The sequence below is a fragment of the Panthera onca genome, chromosome A2 (assembly GCF_046562875.1).
Source record: "Panthera onca isolate mPanOnc1 chromosome A2, mPanOnc1 haplotype 2, whole genome shotgun sequence".
NCBI classification, from domain to species: Eukaryota; Metazoa; Chordata; class Mammalia; order Carnivora; family Felidae; genus Panthera; species Panthera onca.
This window is the reverse complement of record NC_138340.1, coordinates 3006715-3019348: the sequence shown is the minus strand read 5'-3', so window position 1 is coordinate 3019348 and position 12634 is coordinate 3006715. Positions and strand designations below refer to the sequence as shown.

At 58.7% G+C, this 12634-nt stretch overlaps 1 protein-coding gene and 1 non-coding gene across 2 annotated transcripts; both read left to right on the top strand.

Moving 5' to 3' along the window:
* The first annotated feature begins 2344 nt into the window (after window positions 1-2344).
* On the top strand, window positions 2345-11683 carry EEF2 (eukaryotic translation elongation factor 2). The gene is made up of 15 exons (XM_060629863.3): window positions 2345-2471; window positions 3486-3700; window positions 4584-4765; window positions 4845-5056; window positions 5567-5745; window positions 5929-6034; window positions 6536-6649; window positions 6846-6984; window positions 7125-7320; window positions 7897-8155; window positions 8602-8709; window positions 9401-9754; window positions 10049-10231; window positions 10310-10442; window positions 10946-11683. Exons 1-15 carry the CDS (start codon window positions 2469-2471, stop codon window positions 11137-11139), a joined length of 2577 nt encoding a protein of 858 aa, XP_060485846.1. The 5' UTR covers window positions 2345-2468; the 3' UTR covers window positions 11140-11683.
* LOC132679984 (small nucleolar RNA SNORD37) lies at window positions 5431-5495 on the top strand. Its single transcript, XR_009610461.1, has one exon. It is a non-coding gene; the product is annotated as a small nucleolar RNA SNORD37 (small nucleolar RNA).
* Window positions 11684-12634: the final 951 nt, after the last annotated feature.

Sequence of the window (12634 nt, the reverse complement as noted above, 5' to 3'; positions counted from 1 at the left end):
GCTGGGTTCTTCTCTCATCTGCTGAGAGACTCCGATCGAATCCTCTAACTTCTCTGAGCCTCAACTATCTCCTGCACAAAGGAGCTCAGCCAAAGCCCAGGGTGTGATCGGGAGATTGCGTGAATTCACTGATTTCAAGGGCGGTGGCCGGCGTTCCATAAACGCTCCAAGTGCATCAAAAGGCAGATACGAGGGGCGTGCAATGGCGGGGGCTGGTCAGCAGGGGCCGCTGCCGCCGCCTCCCGGAGGTACAGAGTTCTTGGCTGGCGCATGCGCAGCTGAGCCTCCCTGCAGAGGCGACTTTTTTCTCCTGGTTCTTCCCCGCCCTTTACCTCGGCCTGTATTTATTACTGCAGACCCTGAACCTGGCTGGAGCTGCTTTTGCTCTCTGCTGAAGCCCGGTACCTTCCCCAGGCTTCTGCTGAACGTGGGTCTGGGAATAGCGGTGGGGACAGGTACCATGCGTGTCGCTGGTCCCATGCCGGCAGCTGTGGGGCTGAACACGTCCCCACGAAGAGTAGCAGCGGAGGGAAGGACTTCAATCTCACTATTCTCATTAAACTCTCCCCGGCTTATTCAGTTTACGCTAAGTTTTCGTAATAAGCATTCTGCTCACGTGAGAGCAAATTGAACCCCCTCTTAACGAAAACCTTTGCTTTTCATCTCTGAAATGCCTTAATTTAATGAAAGGAAGTGCTGCGAAGTGTCTAATACGGAGCCCAGGACACAGTGGGCGCGCAATACATTAAGATAGAAATTAACTAAGAACGGGAGCCCTGAGGGGCGCCTGGGTGGCTCAGTCGGTTGAGCGTCCGGCTTCAGCTCAGGTCATGATCTCAAGGTCTGTGAGTTCAAGCCCCGCGTCGGGCTCTGTGCTGACAGCCTAGAGCCCGCTTTGGATTCTCCGTCTCCTTTTCGCTCTGCTCCTCCCCCAATTGTGCTCTATCTCTGTCTCCCTCTCTCTCTCAAAAATAAATAAATGTAAAAAAAAAAAAAAAGAATGGAAACCCATCTACTGGAAACGTGTCCTTCAAACGGCGCATGTATATTCGTCTTGTAAAATTAACATCAAAACGTGTCATGAACACAGCTGTAGGTGTTCAAAGACCCCGAAATAACCCCGAGGGTAAATGCAATCAACGACTGGGCAGAGCTTTACAAAGCAAAATGCGCAAAGCATTTGTGGGAAGGAGTGCACAGGCTCGGAGTTCAGATTCCAATTTGCAATGGTTTTTGCAGGTGCTTATCTGAGGGAAAGCAGTGCAGTCCTTTGGAGAGCACGAGTGTTTGGGAAGATTTACCTCAGGGGTTTCTTTGTGCTAACGGGAATATCATTTGGGGATGACATAAGGAATACTTACTAAGGGTCTACTATGTACCAGGCATTGGGCTTGGCTCTATATAAAGAATAAAGATACCGAATGGAATGCCAATTTGTTCCCTCGAGCCAAAGATCTGAAATGCAATAGTTTCTCAGGGTCAGATTAGGACACAAATGCAAAATAGTCTTGTGTACCTCCCGCTAGAGAGGAAATGAAGTAGCAAATGAGATTACACCTGGAAAGCGTTGAGCCCCATGCCTGAGAAGTGGCAAACTATGCCCCTGAAGTAAATGTTGTATTAATAGCAACGATAGCTAATTAAAATAGCTACATCGAGTGCTGTGTCAGGCACGGTGCTAATCCCTTCGAATGTATTTAACCTTACTCTCCCCCAGTGATCACCCCATTTGACAGATGAAGAAAAGGAGGCACAGAAAAATCCGAGTACCTACTGTAAGAACGGGTACAGTGGTGCAATTAGTGAGGTGTTTCGTTTATCGCTATGGCGACTACACCTAGCCCATTGCCTATGGTATAGATAAAAACCAATCTATCTTTGCGGGATAAATCAGTGATTAGTACGTGCCTTCAAAAAAGGTTTTTATTTTGAAATAATTATGGGCAGGTAGTCGCAAAAATAGTACAGAGAGGTCCCGAGTAGCCGTCCTCCACCTTCTCCCAGTGGGATCATCTTACATAAGCGCAAAACCAGAACATTGACTTCGGTACAATCCACAGACACTTCCCACATTGCAAAGGGCTTTTAACAGAAGTGCTTGGCATTTTGCAAGCTGATGTCGTTACTCCGATTAACAGTCTCAGCTAAAACGGTGCTCTGCGCTTTTTGCACCCGAGGATCGCATTCCGGAGGCTGGCACCCGGCTCCAGTAGACCACCGCCCCCGGGAGCTCCGGCAGCCGCACCCGCGTCTAAAGGGTTAACCGGAGGAGCGCTTCCTTGCGCCTGCGCAGGGCGTTTCTTCTCGCCCCGCCCCCGCAGCGCGGTCAGATGACCCGCCCAACCGGCTTCTGCCTATAAAAGGTCGGGTGTTGACGTCAACGTTCTCTTCCGCCGTCGTCGCCGCCATCCTTGGCGCGGCTCGCCCCGCTCGGATCTGCTTGGGAGAATCCACCGCCATCCGCCACCATGGTGAGCAACGCTGTCCGGCTGGTGGCCTGGAACGGCGGCGGGGCTTCCGCGGGACCGGCGCTCCCGGGTCTGGGGCGCCGGGGCCGCCCAGACCTGGAGGAGACATGGCGGCGCCGGCGGGCCTCGGGTCGGGGAAGCGGCCGCCGCCATGTCTGCGCGTCGCGCCCTTCGCCGAGCCCCTTCTGCGCTTCCGGGGGCGCCGCCGCCTCCCGGGACCCCGGGCCCGGCTGGGAGCTGGGGCAGAGTCGGGGCGGGGGGGGGGAGGGGGGTATGATGATGTGGCAGATGCTGTAATGGCGGGCGCCGTGTGGAGCGGGGCGAGGGGAGCCGCCTTATGTAACCCGCGGGTCGCGAGCCGGAGTTGGTGTTCCGTCGGGTGTCGCGGGTGGTAGTGAGGGGGGAAAACGGGGGAGCCGAGGACCTCTTGAGAAAGCTCTTCTCGTAAGGCTGTGTGGCGTTGGTCCGGCGTCGTGTCCTCCCCGCGTGTCCAAACTGGGAAAGGCTGACAGGGGAGCGGGGAAACGGAGGCTGGCGCGGCGCTGGGGCTGTGCCAGCTGTCCGCACCCCCGGGGGGAGGCGTGGGTGGAAACCTCCTGGGGTGGGTGGCCCCGTCTGACCCCCAGGTGCAAGGGTGACCTTGGGTCTCAAAGACGCCCTTTGGGGGACGTTGGGGAGGACTCCTGCGGTTACAGGGCTGGGGTTCTCGGGGGAGTATTGACTCTCCCGTACGCTTGACGGAGCTGTCGCGGCCCTCGGACAGGTGTATCCCGTCACTTGGGGGCCTTTTCCCCGGCCCTCGATCTGGATTGTTGCTTCTAAGTGACAAGTGGGATCTGGCGCTTCGAGATGGGACAGGTGGCCTCTTTAAAAGGGTGTCGGCAAAGGGCCGTTCGGGTGGTAGCTGGGGCTGTCCCAGGTCCAGGCCACCCCTGGCCGTGGCCTCGCAGTCGATCGATGGAAGTCCCAAGGCCGTCCTGGCTTGGCCTGAGCCTCCCCCTCCCCCCCTCCCCCCAGGTGAACTTCACAGTAGATCAGATCCGGGCCATCATGGACAAGAAGGCCAACATCCGAAACATGTCCGTCATCGCCCACGTGGACCACGGCAAGTCCACGCTGACGGACTCGCTGGTGTGCAAGGCTGGTATCATCGCCTCCGCCCGCGCCGGGGAGACCCGCTTCACCGACACCCGGAAGGACGAGCAGGAGCGATGCATCACCATTAAGTCAACGTGAGCCTTGGTGCCCTGTGCCGAGGGGAGGGGAGGTGCTCACCCAGGTCCTGGGCCGGTGGGGGGCCCAGACAGCAGGCACCGGCTTGTTCCCGAGGCTGCTGGGGGAGGGTTGAACACCCTGGGGGCTGGGTTTTTGAACGACGAGTGAGGGTGGGGTTCGGTGTGGTGAGGGGAAGCTGCTGCCACCAGAGAGGCCCAGAGGTGGTTGGCTGGTGTCGGGGGTGGGGAGTCTTGGGGAGGGAGGGGGCTTGCCCCTGGGCGTCCCCGTTTCCAGGCCAAGGGGCTCTTGGGGCACTGCCTGGAGAAGTCTGGGAGCGTGCTCCTGGGCGGTCGGGATGCTGTCAAACAGCCCGCTTGCGTAGGGCGTCCCCAGTGACTTCTCTAGCCCCAGCCAACCACGGTGACACCCAAGCAAACTGACCGTAACCGCCGCTTGTCTTTCGTCAGTAACTGGCGAGGCGAGGCTGGGTTGTTGGTCCTGAGGCTCCTTTCAGTTGGGAGTGGATGGGGGCAGGGGTGAAAGGTGGTCTGGGGTCACCTGGTCCAGGTTTAGAGTCCAGGGTGTTGAGCCAGGATGAGGGGGCTGGACGGGTGGGCTCCAAGGAGCTGGTCTTTACAGCTGGTACTAGGGAGGTGGGCCTGCTCCGCGGAGGGCGACGGCTTTGGCGAGGGGAGTCTAAAGCCTCCGGGGAGAGGAAAGAACTGTCAGCGTTCTTTCTAGATTTGAACCCCAGTTGCTAGGTGACCCCAGAGTCCCATAGGGATTGAAGAAAGCCCTGCTGACTCTCCTTGCCCACGAAGCTGGGCTTACTCCAGGGGTCACGGGGAGGACAGTGGAGATGAGTCTTTCCTCCGCCCCAACTTGTCCTGATCTCTTCAGGGCTATCTCCCTTTTCTATGAGCTTTCGGAGAACGACTTGAACTTTATCAAGCAGAGCAAGGATGGCTCCGGCTTTCTCATCAACCTCATCGACTCACCTGGGCACGTAGACTTCTCCTCGGAGGTGACCGCCGCCCTCCGTGTCACCGACGGTGCCTTGGTGGTGGTGGACTGTGTGTCTGGTGAGTAGCGGGCTCCCTCACGTGTGCTTCGGGGCGTGGGGCTGTGCTGCCCCCGGCTGACGGCGCCACCCGTCCCCAGGTGTGTGTGTGCAGACGGAGACGGTGCTGCGGCAGGCCATTGCCGAGCGCATCAAGCCGGTGCTGATGATGAACAAGATGGACCGCGCCCTGCTCGAGCTGCAGCTGGAGCCCGAGGAGCTCTACCAGACCTTCCAGCGCATCGTGGAGAACGTCAACGTCATCATCTCCACCTACGGGGAGGGCGAGAGCGGCCCCATGGGCAACATCATGGTATGTCGCTGGCCCGGTGAAACGCAGGGTTCCTCGGCTAGCTCGCCGTCCGCCTCGGTGTTCCCGGTATTTTTATCCCACGTGTTGTTGGGGGAGCCACGGTCCTCTTCATCCTGGAGGGGCTGTGACTGTTCCTGGGCGGGGGGAGGTGCTGGCCCTTGGAAGCACTGTTGTGAGTCTAGGGTCCCCTGGGGATTCTCGGTGGTTCTGAGAGCGGGCTCGCCAGAAACGTTAGGGTGACCAAGAATGGGGTTGGACCGTTCTTGAAGCTAACTTCTTTTGGGGAAGCTGTGGGGTAGTTTGCTCGGCTTGCAGACCGTGCCCTCAGGGTTAGTGGTCCCCCCACCCCCAGGGGAGGAGCAGAGCTGGGTCTTGTCAATGATGACGGAAATTTCTTCACTTTGACCTGATGGCTATTGAAGAAATCTGATGTCTGAGGCCCACCGCGCCCGGGGACTTTGTTTTCCGTCCGTGTCTGTTTACAGCTTTCTCTCGCCTTTGCCCTTGCAGATCGACCCTGTACTTGGGACTGTGGGCTTTGGGTCGGGACTCCACGGTTGGGCCTTCACCCTGAAGCAGTTTGCAGAGATGTACGTGGCCAAGTTTGCCGCCAAGGGCGAGGGCCAGCTGGGGCCTGCTGAGCGGGCCAAGAAAGTGGAGGACATGATGAAGAAGCTGTGGGGTGACCGGTGAGCGCCACGTGTGAGGAGCGGGGGCGTCTGCAGCGTCCCTGCGGTCCCGGGGGGGGGGGGGTCCACTGGTGGTGGCGGTGGTGGGGAGGCGGCTGAGTGGGCTCCTTCTGCACAACTGATTCCTTGGCCCCTCGGGTCTCTCCTGGTCCTGCCACGGTTGAGTTGGGTCTCGTCTGCCAGGTATTTTGATCCAGCCAACGGCAAGTTCAGCAAGTCCGCCACCAGTCCTGATGGCAAGAAGCTGCCACGGACGTTCTGCCAGCTCATCTTGGACCCTATCTTTAAGGTGAGCAGCTGAGCGTTTTGTGGATGTGCATCTCCTGGGCTGTCCGTGGGCCTGTCCCGAGGAGCTGTTCCCTGACCTGCTGTGGTGGGTGACAGGATGCTCTGGGGCTGGGCACAGCCGGGTTGGAGGGCGGCTGCTGGAGGAGGGTGAGGGCACAGTGGTAGAGCTGGGGCTGCACCCTGACAAGCCACCACAGGTTCCTAGGTAGAGGGGAGTCCACCTCCCTGGCTGGGGGTTTAGAGGTAGGGGAGAGGAGACAAGCTTGGGGCTTTGCTGGTTTAGTGAATGGAGCGTGAATTTGAACACATTCGTGGCGTGTAAGAGCGGATTTGTGTTTTGTGGCAACGTATTCTGCTTTTCCTGGGACCTGCATTGGGCCAGGCCCTCAGTGCTGGGCTGCGGGGACTTTGCAGCACTGCCCTCACTGTGGGCCGGGGCAGGAAGGAGCTTCAGGCTTCCCAGCATGTTCCCCAACATGCTGTATTGTTTTTGCCACATCAGGTATTCGTCGCGATCATGAATTTCAAGAAGGAGGAGACTGCAAAGCTGATTGAAAAACTGGACATCAAGTTGGACAGCGAAGACAAAGACAAAGAAGGCAAACCGCTTTTGAAGGTGATTGTGGGCGGCTGCCGGCCCTGCCCCCTAGTCCGTGAGCCACAGCCCCACCACCTGTAGGGTGGACAGGAGACCCGCGGTGTTGGTGTCTCTCTGGGAGGGGCAGCCCAGCACCTGAGCGTATTCTAGAGCCACTTGGAGCTCAGGGTTGTGAGGGCAGGGGGTGTCCCTGAGCCTCCCGTTCCTCCCGTAGGCCGTGATGCGCCGCTGGCTACCTGCTGGGGACGCCCTGCTTCAGATGATCACCATCCACCTGCCTTCCCCCGTGACGGCCCAGAAGTACCGCTGTGAGCTCCTGTACGAGGGGCCCCCGGACGACGAGGCAGCCATGGGTACGTGAGGTTCACCTGCAACCCCGGGTGGGAGCAGGCTGTGGCCGTGTGGTAGGAAGGTCCTGGTCGCAGGATCCTGGGATGGTGAGGTTTGAGGAAATCACGCGCTTTCCTCTGGGGACTCTTTTTTTACACCGCAGGCATCAAAAGCTGTGACCCCAAAGGCCCCCTGATGATGTACATTTCCAAGATGGTGCCGACCTCCGACAAAGGTCGATTCTACGCCTTCGGCCGCGTATTCTCGGGGCTGGTGTCCACTGGCCTAAAGGTCAGGATCATGGGACCCAACTACACACCTGGGAAGAAGGAGGACCTGTACCTGAAGCCCATCCAGAGGTGAGGTGCCTGGCAGTTCTTGGTATGTTCCAGACTGGTCCGTGCCACCCCCCGCCCCTCATGGGTGACAGAAGGTGGTGCGGCCTCAAGAGGGTAAAGGAACCATCAAAGCTGACAGGCTTAGGGAAGCAGTGGGCAGAGCTGTATTCTGACTCAGACACACACGTGCCACAAGTTTGAGGTGGTGGCCAAAGTTTGGTCGCATACCTGGAGGGCCGGCACGGACTCCAGAGGAGGCCCCTGGTGACGGTCTGTCTCCCAGCTCTGCGGTTACGGGTGTTGGGAAGGGCCAGCTCCTCCAGCCCGCCAGCTGCTGGGGCCCCCACACCCCGCCTGCCTCGGGTTCTCAGCTGTCTTTGGTGCTCCTGTCAGCCTTGGGCTGGGTGTGGAGCCCTAAACGGGAGGTAGGAATGAGCACGTTGGTGTGCAAGAGGCCTCAGCGCTGATGTCAACTGTAACTGAAGCCAGGGCTTTGGGTCCCAGGGGGGAGTGACACCGCCATTTGAGGCTGGGGGTGGTGCGGCCACAGGATCCGGAAGGAGGGGATCTGGCGCACTGATGATCTGTCTCCCCCAGAACAATCTTGATGATGGGCCGTTACGTGGAGCCCATCGAAGACGTGCCTTGTGGGAACATCGTGGGCCTGGTGGGCGTGGACCAGTTCCTGGTGAAGACTGGCACCATCACCACCTTCGAGCATGCCCACAACATGCGGGTGATGAAGTTCAGCGTGAGCCCCGTTGTCCGGGTCGCCGTGGAGGCCAAGAATCCGGCCGACCTGCCCAAGCTAGTGGAGGGCTTGAAACGCCTGGCCAAGTCGGACCCCATGGTGCAGGTGGGTGGGTGCCCTGGCCGGGGCCGCGCTCCTCCGGGGGTGGTCATTTCGCGGTTTACCTGTGGCGGAGCCAAGCGCCGAGCCGGGGACTGGCGAATACTCGGAAGGTCAGGTGTGTGCACACACCTCGCCTGCCGAGCTGCCGTGCAGCAGGGTTGGTTTCTCGTTGGGGGTCCCCGCTCTTTTCCGTAGGCTGCTTAGAAGCTCTCTGGCTTGGCCGTGCAGCAGGCCATTGGGGAAGGTTCACGCTGGGAACAGCAAAAGCACCTGGGAGCTCTTGCTGCCCGTGAGCCTGGAGTTCCCTGAAAACCCCGGGCCCAGGAGGCCGCCTTCTCCAGCTAGACGGCTTCTGGAGCCTGCTTTCCACCTGTCGGTCTGGAACTTCCTGGGTTCCGAGTGTCCTGGGGTCAGGGCCGGGGGGCTGACCCTCCCTCCATCCATTGTAGTGCATCATCGAGGAGTCAGGGGAGCACATCATCGCGGGGGCTGGCGAGCTGCACCTAGAGATCTGTCTGAAGGACCTGGAGGAGGACCATGCGTGCATTCCCATCAAGGTGAGGCTTGGCCCCGCCCCGGGCTCACCTGGCCCGAGGCCTGCTGTCCCCAGTACACGGCAGGCAAGCAGAGGTTGCCGAGTCCAGGGTTCAGGCTCCACTCTGCAGGGTCCTCCGTCCTCTTCCCTTGACGTGTTTCTGGCAGAGAAGTTGTGCGGTTAGGAAACCGGTAGCATACGTCTGCTGTCCAAGTCTTACGTTGGAGCGTGAGGGTTCTGCTTTTTTTTTTTTTTTTAATTTTTTGTTTAACGTTTATTTATTTTTGAGACAGAGAGAGACAGAGCATGAACCGGGGAGGGGCAGAGAGAGAGGGAGACACAGAATCGGAAACAGGCCCCAGGCTCCGAGCCATCAGCCCAGAGCCTGACATGGGGCTCGAACTCACGGACCGTGAGATTGTGACCTGAGCCGAAGTCGGACGCTTAACCCGCTGAGCCACCTAGGCGCCCCGGGTTCTGCTTTTTAAAAGCTGTTTCTAACTGGAGATCCTGAAGGTGGCAGACGGTTAGGTTACCGTGGTCAACCTGGCTTCTGGGTGCTCTGGTTTTCATTTCCTGCTTTGGCAAGGAACTGAACTCGGATCTGTGTGTGTGTTACAGTCAGGAGTCCCCATCGGGAGGAGCCTCTGAACGTGTTTCTGGGGTGGTCACTGATTCCCGGGGCTGGCCTGACCTTCTCACGACTTTTGCAGAAATCCGACCCTGTGGTGTCCTATCGGGAGACGGTCAGCGAGGAGTCGAACGTGCTCTGCCTGTCCAAGTCCCCGAACAAGCACAACCGGCTGTACATGAAGGCGCGGCCTTTCCCCGACGGCCTGGCCGAGGACATTGACAAGGGCGAGGTGTCCGCCCGCCAGGAGCTCAAGCAGCGGGCCCGCTATCTGGCCGAGAAGTACGAGTGGGACGTGGCAGAGGCCCGCAAGATCTGGTGCTTTGGGCCCGACGGCACCGGCCCCAACGTCCTCACCGACATCACCAAGGGTGTGCAGTACCTCAATGAGATCAAGGACAGCGTGGTAGCTGGCTTCCAGTGGGCCACGAAAGAGGTGAGGGGGCCACTCGAGAGTCCGGCTCACGATGGATCAGTTACCTGTGGGGTTCTCGGACAGGCAGGAGACTCACACCTGCTGGGGGAGTGGGGGGCCGTGTTCCGTGAGGGTGAAGGGCTCAGGGTGTTGCGTTCTGGGAAGAGCGTCCTAGGGAGGCTGAGTTGGGTAGGACGTGACGCTTTGGTCTTGGGGGGCCCCTGGGGGCCTTGGCGTAGAGCTGTATTACCTTTTCTGGAGGAGAAGGCTGCAGCGGGCCCAGGACCTTGATGGCGGTCACGCCCTTTTGCGCAGGGAGCCCTGTGCGAGGAGAACATGCGGGGCGTGCGCTTCGACGTCCACGACGTGACCTTGCACGCGGACGCCATCCACCGCGGCGGCGGCCAGATCATCCCCACTGCCCGGCGCTGTCTCTATGCCAGTGTGTTGACCGCCCAGCCCCGTCTCATGGAGCCGATCTACCTTGTGGAGATTCAGGTAGGGGGGCCTGGTCCTTCGACTGTTGGGTCTTGTCTTGCTCGACAGCTGCTAAAAACCGTCCTTCTTTCCTGACAGTGTCCAGAGCAAGTGGTTGGTGGCATCTATGGTGTGCTGAACAGAAAGCGGGGTCACGTCTTCGAGGAGTCCCAGGTGGCCGGCACCCCCATGTTTGTCGTGAAGGCCTACCTGCCTGTGAACGAGTCCTTCGGTAAGTGCCGGCCCAGTGCAGCCTCACCCGCTGCCGGGGGCTGGCCGGTTCCAGGCAGCCTTGTTGAGGGCGTGGCCGGTTTTGCCTCCAGCAAGGCCTAGAGCCGGTCTGAGGAGACACTGATGGAGTCTGCAAACTACTGCCCGTCAGAGGTGGGCCCGGCACGGTTGTGGGGGATCACGTGGGCATGGTGAATTTGCAGGGGGAGGCGACTTGGGTGTGTAACCTGGCACCAAGATGGAAGCCAGCAGCAAGTAGCTCGGGTTTGTACTGTGGGTTGGCAGAGGGAGGCCCCCGAGTGGCCAGCTCTGTGTCCCTTACTAACGAGCGATGTGGGTGCAGGGCCCAGGGGAGATACAGGGTAGCGTTAACGTTAGCGTGACTCGGTCGGGGTGACTGGGGTCTGATCTCCACGTGCCCAGTGTCTCCTCCTGGGCATTGCCACGGTGGCAGCAGGAGCCAGGTCTCCCGAGCCCGCCAGTGAGCCCTGTCCCTTCCCGCAGGCTTCACTGCTGACCTGAGGTCCAACACCGGTGGCCAGGCCTTCCCCCAGTGCGTCTTCGACCACTGGCAGATCCTTCCCGGGGATCCCTTCGACAACACCAGCCGCCCCAGCCAGGTGGTAGCCGAAACACGCAAGCGCAAGGGCCTGAAGGAAGGCATCCCAGCCCTGGACAACTTCCTGGACAAGTTGTAGGCCGCCCTCCCTGCAGCCCGCCCTCCCGGCTGGGACTCCGCACAGCCCCTGCACCCGGCTGGTGATCGACCACGTAAGCCCTCGCGTTCTCCATGACACCTCGAGACTGTCCACAGTGACGCTCCGCCTGACGGGTTCTGGGGCCCACTCTGTGCCATCACTCAACGTGAACACTCGATGCCGTTTCTTTCGATATTTATTTCAAGATAGCAGAGGCAACAGAAATGCCCTGGCAGCAGGGACTTATTTGGCCGGTGGGGGTGGGGGAGGCGGGATGGGACACTCAACAGTTTTTTTTTTTCCATTTCAGAAACTCAAATGTCCAAAAACAAACAAACAAACAAACAAACAAACGCATTAAGAGGTTTATTTGGGTAAATGGCCCGTAGTGGATTTTCCCCCAGAAAGGGGGAAGGAACAAGCGGGTAGACCTTTATCTTTGGACAGAAGCTAGAAGGCAGGAAACTTTGTGCAGTGTCACCGTGAGCACCCCCAGCTGTATTAGTGCCATTGGAATAATAAATTTGATATGGTGGTGACTGTGTGTGTGTCCACGTGGTTCCTTGTCCGGTCAGCCCGCGGCGGGCTCCCAAGTGCTGCCACACAGAAGGCCGGAGCTGACCTTGAAGTACCCTTTCAGATCCCAGGCCCAGGTACCAGGCCCATCTAGCAGTCGCACAGGGCTCCCATCTGTCACATCTGTTGTCCAGTGGGACACGCCATGATGGTGGAGCCTCACACCTACCCCGTGCAGGGGGACAGCCGCCCACCATGGCCCCCTGCCTGCTGGGCGCTTGAAATGGGCCCTGACTCGGTGACCTTGTAAATCCACTGCTGTGGTCTGATGGGACCGGAGCTGCCTTCTCCATCGTGGTCGGCTCGGACGTGACTGCAGCGAGGGGACACCACAGAACGGTCTGCCGCCAGGTCGCTGGATGGCTGTTCAGAAAAAGTAATATTGGGCATTAGACTTTTAACCTTAAACATGAAATCTTAGGCAGCGTAGGACTAATATCTTCCTACTAACCAGTGGCTCTTGCATAAGGAACATCCGGGATACGTTGTTTCAACAGTGACGCTGCCCTGTGGGGAGCCGCTGTGGAAGTTTGGGAGGTATTCTGGGTCACCAGCGTAGGGGACCCCATCAGCATTTAGAAGGAGCCTGGGATGATGGATGTCAAGACTGCATGGGACAGCACCGCACGTGTGAGTTGTCTGGTTCAGTCTCGGACCCCAGCACCTTCCAACAGCAAAGGTCATTCACTTTGGGAAACGTTACTTCAAAACAATGTGCTTGACACGCACGCGAGTATTTTGTGCAGTTTTATAAGCTACGCTTGTTTTTGAATAGTTTTATACTTACAGAAAAGTTTGCAAAGATGTTATAGAAATGTGCTAAGTGACCAGTGGTGGTCTTGGTTTTCGTGGAAGTTTTCTACGCTGTTTCAGGGTCCGACCCGGGATGCCACGTGGCATTTAGTTTTGCACATTTTTA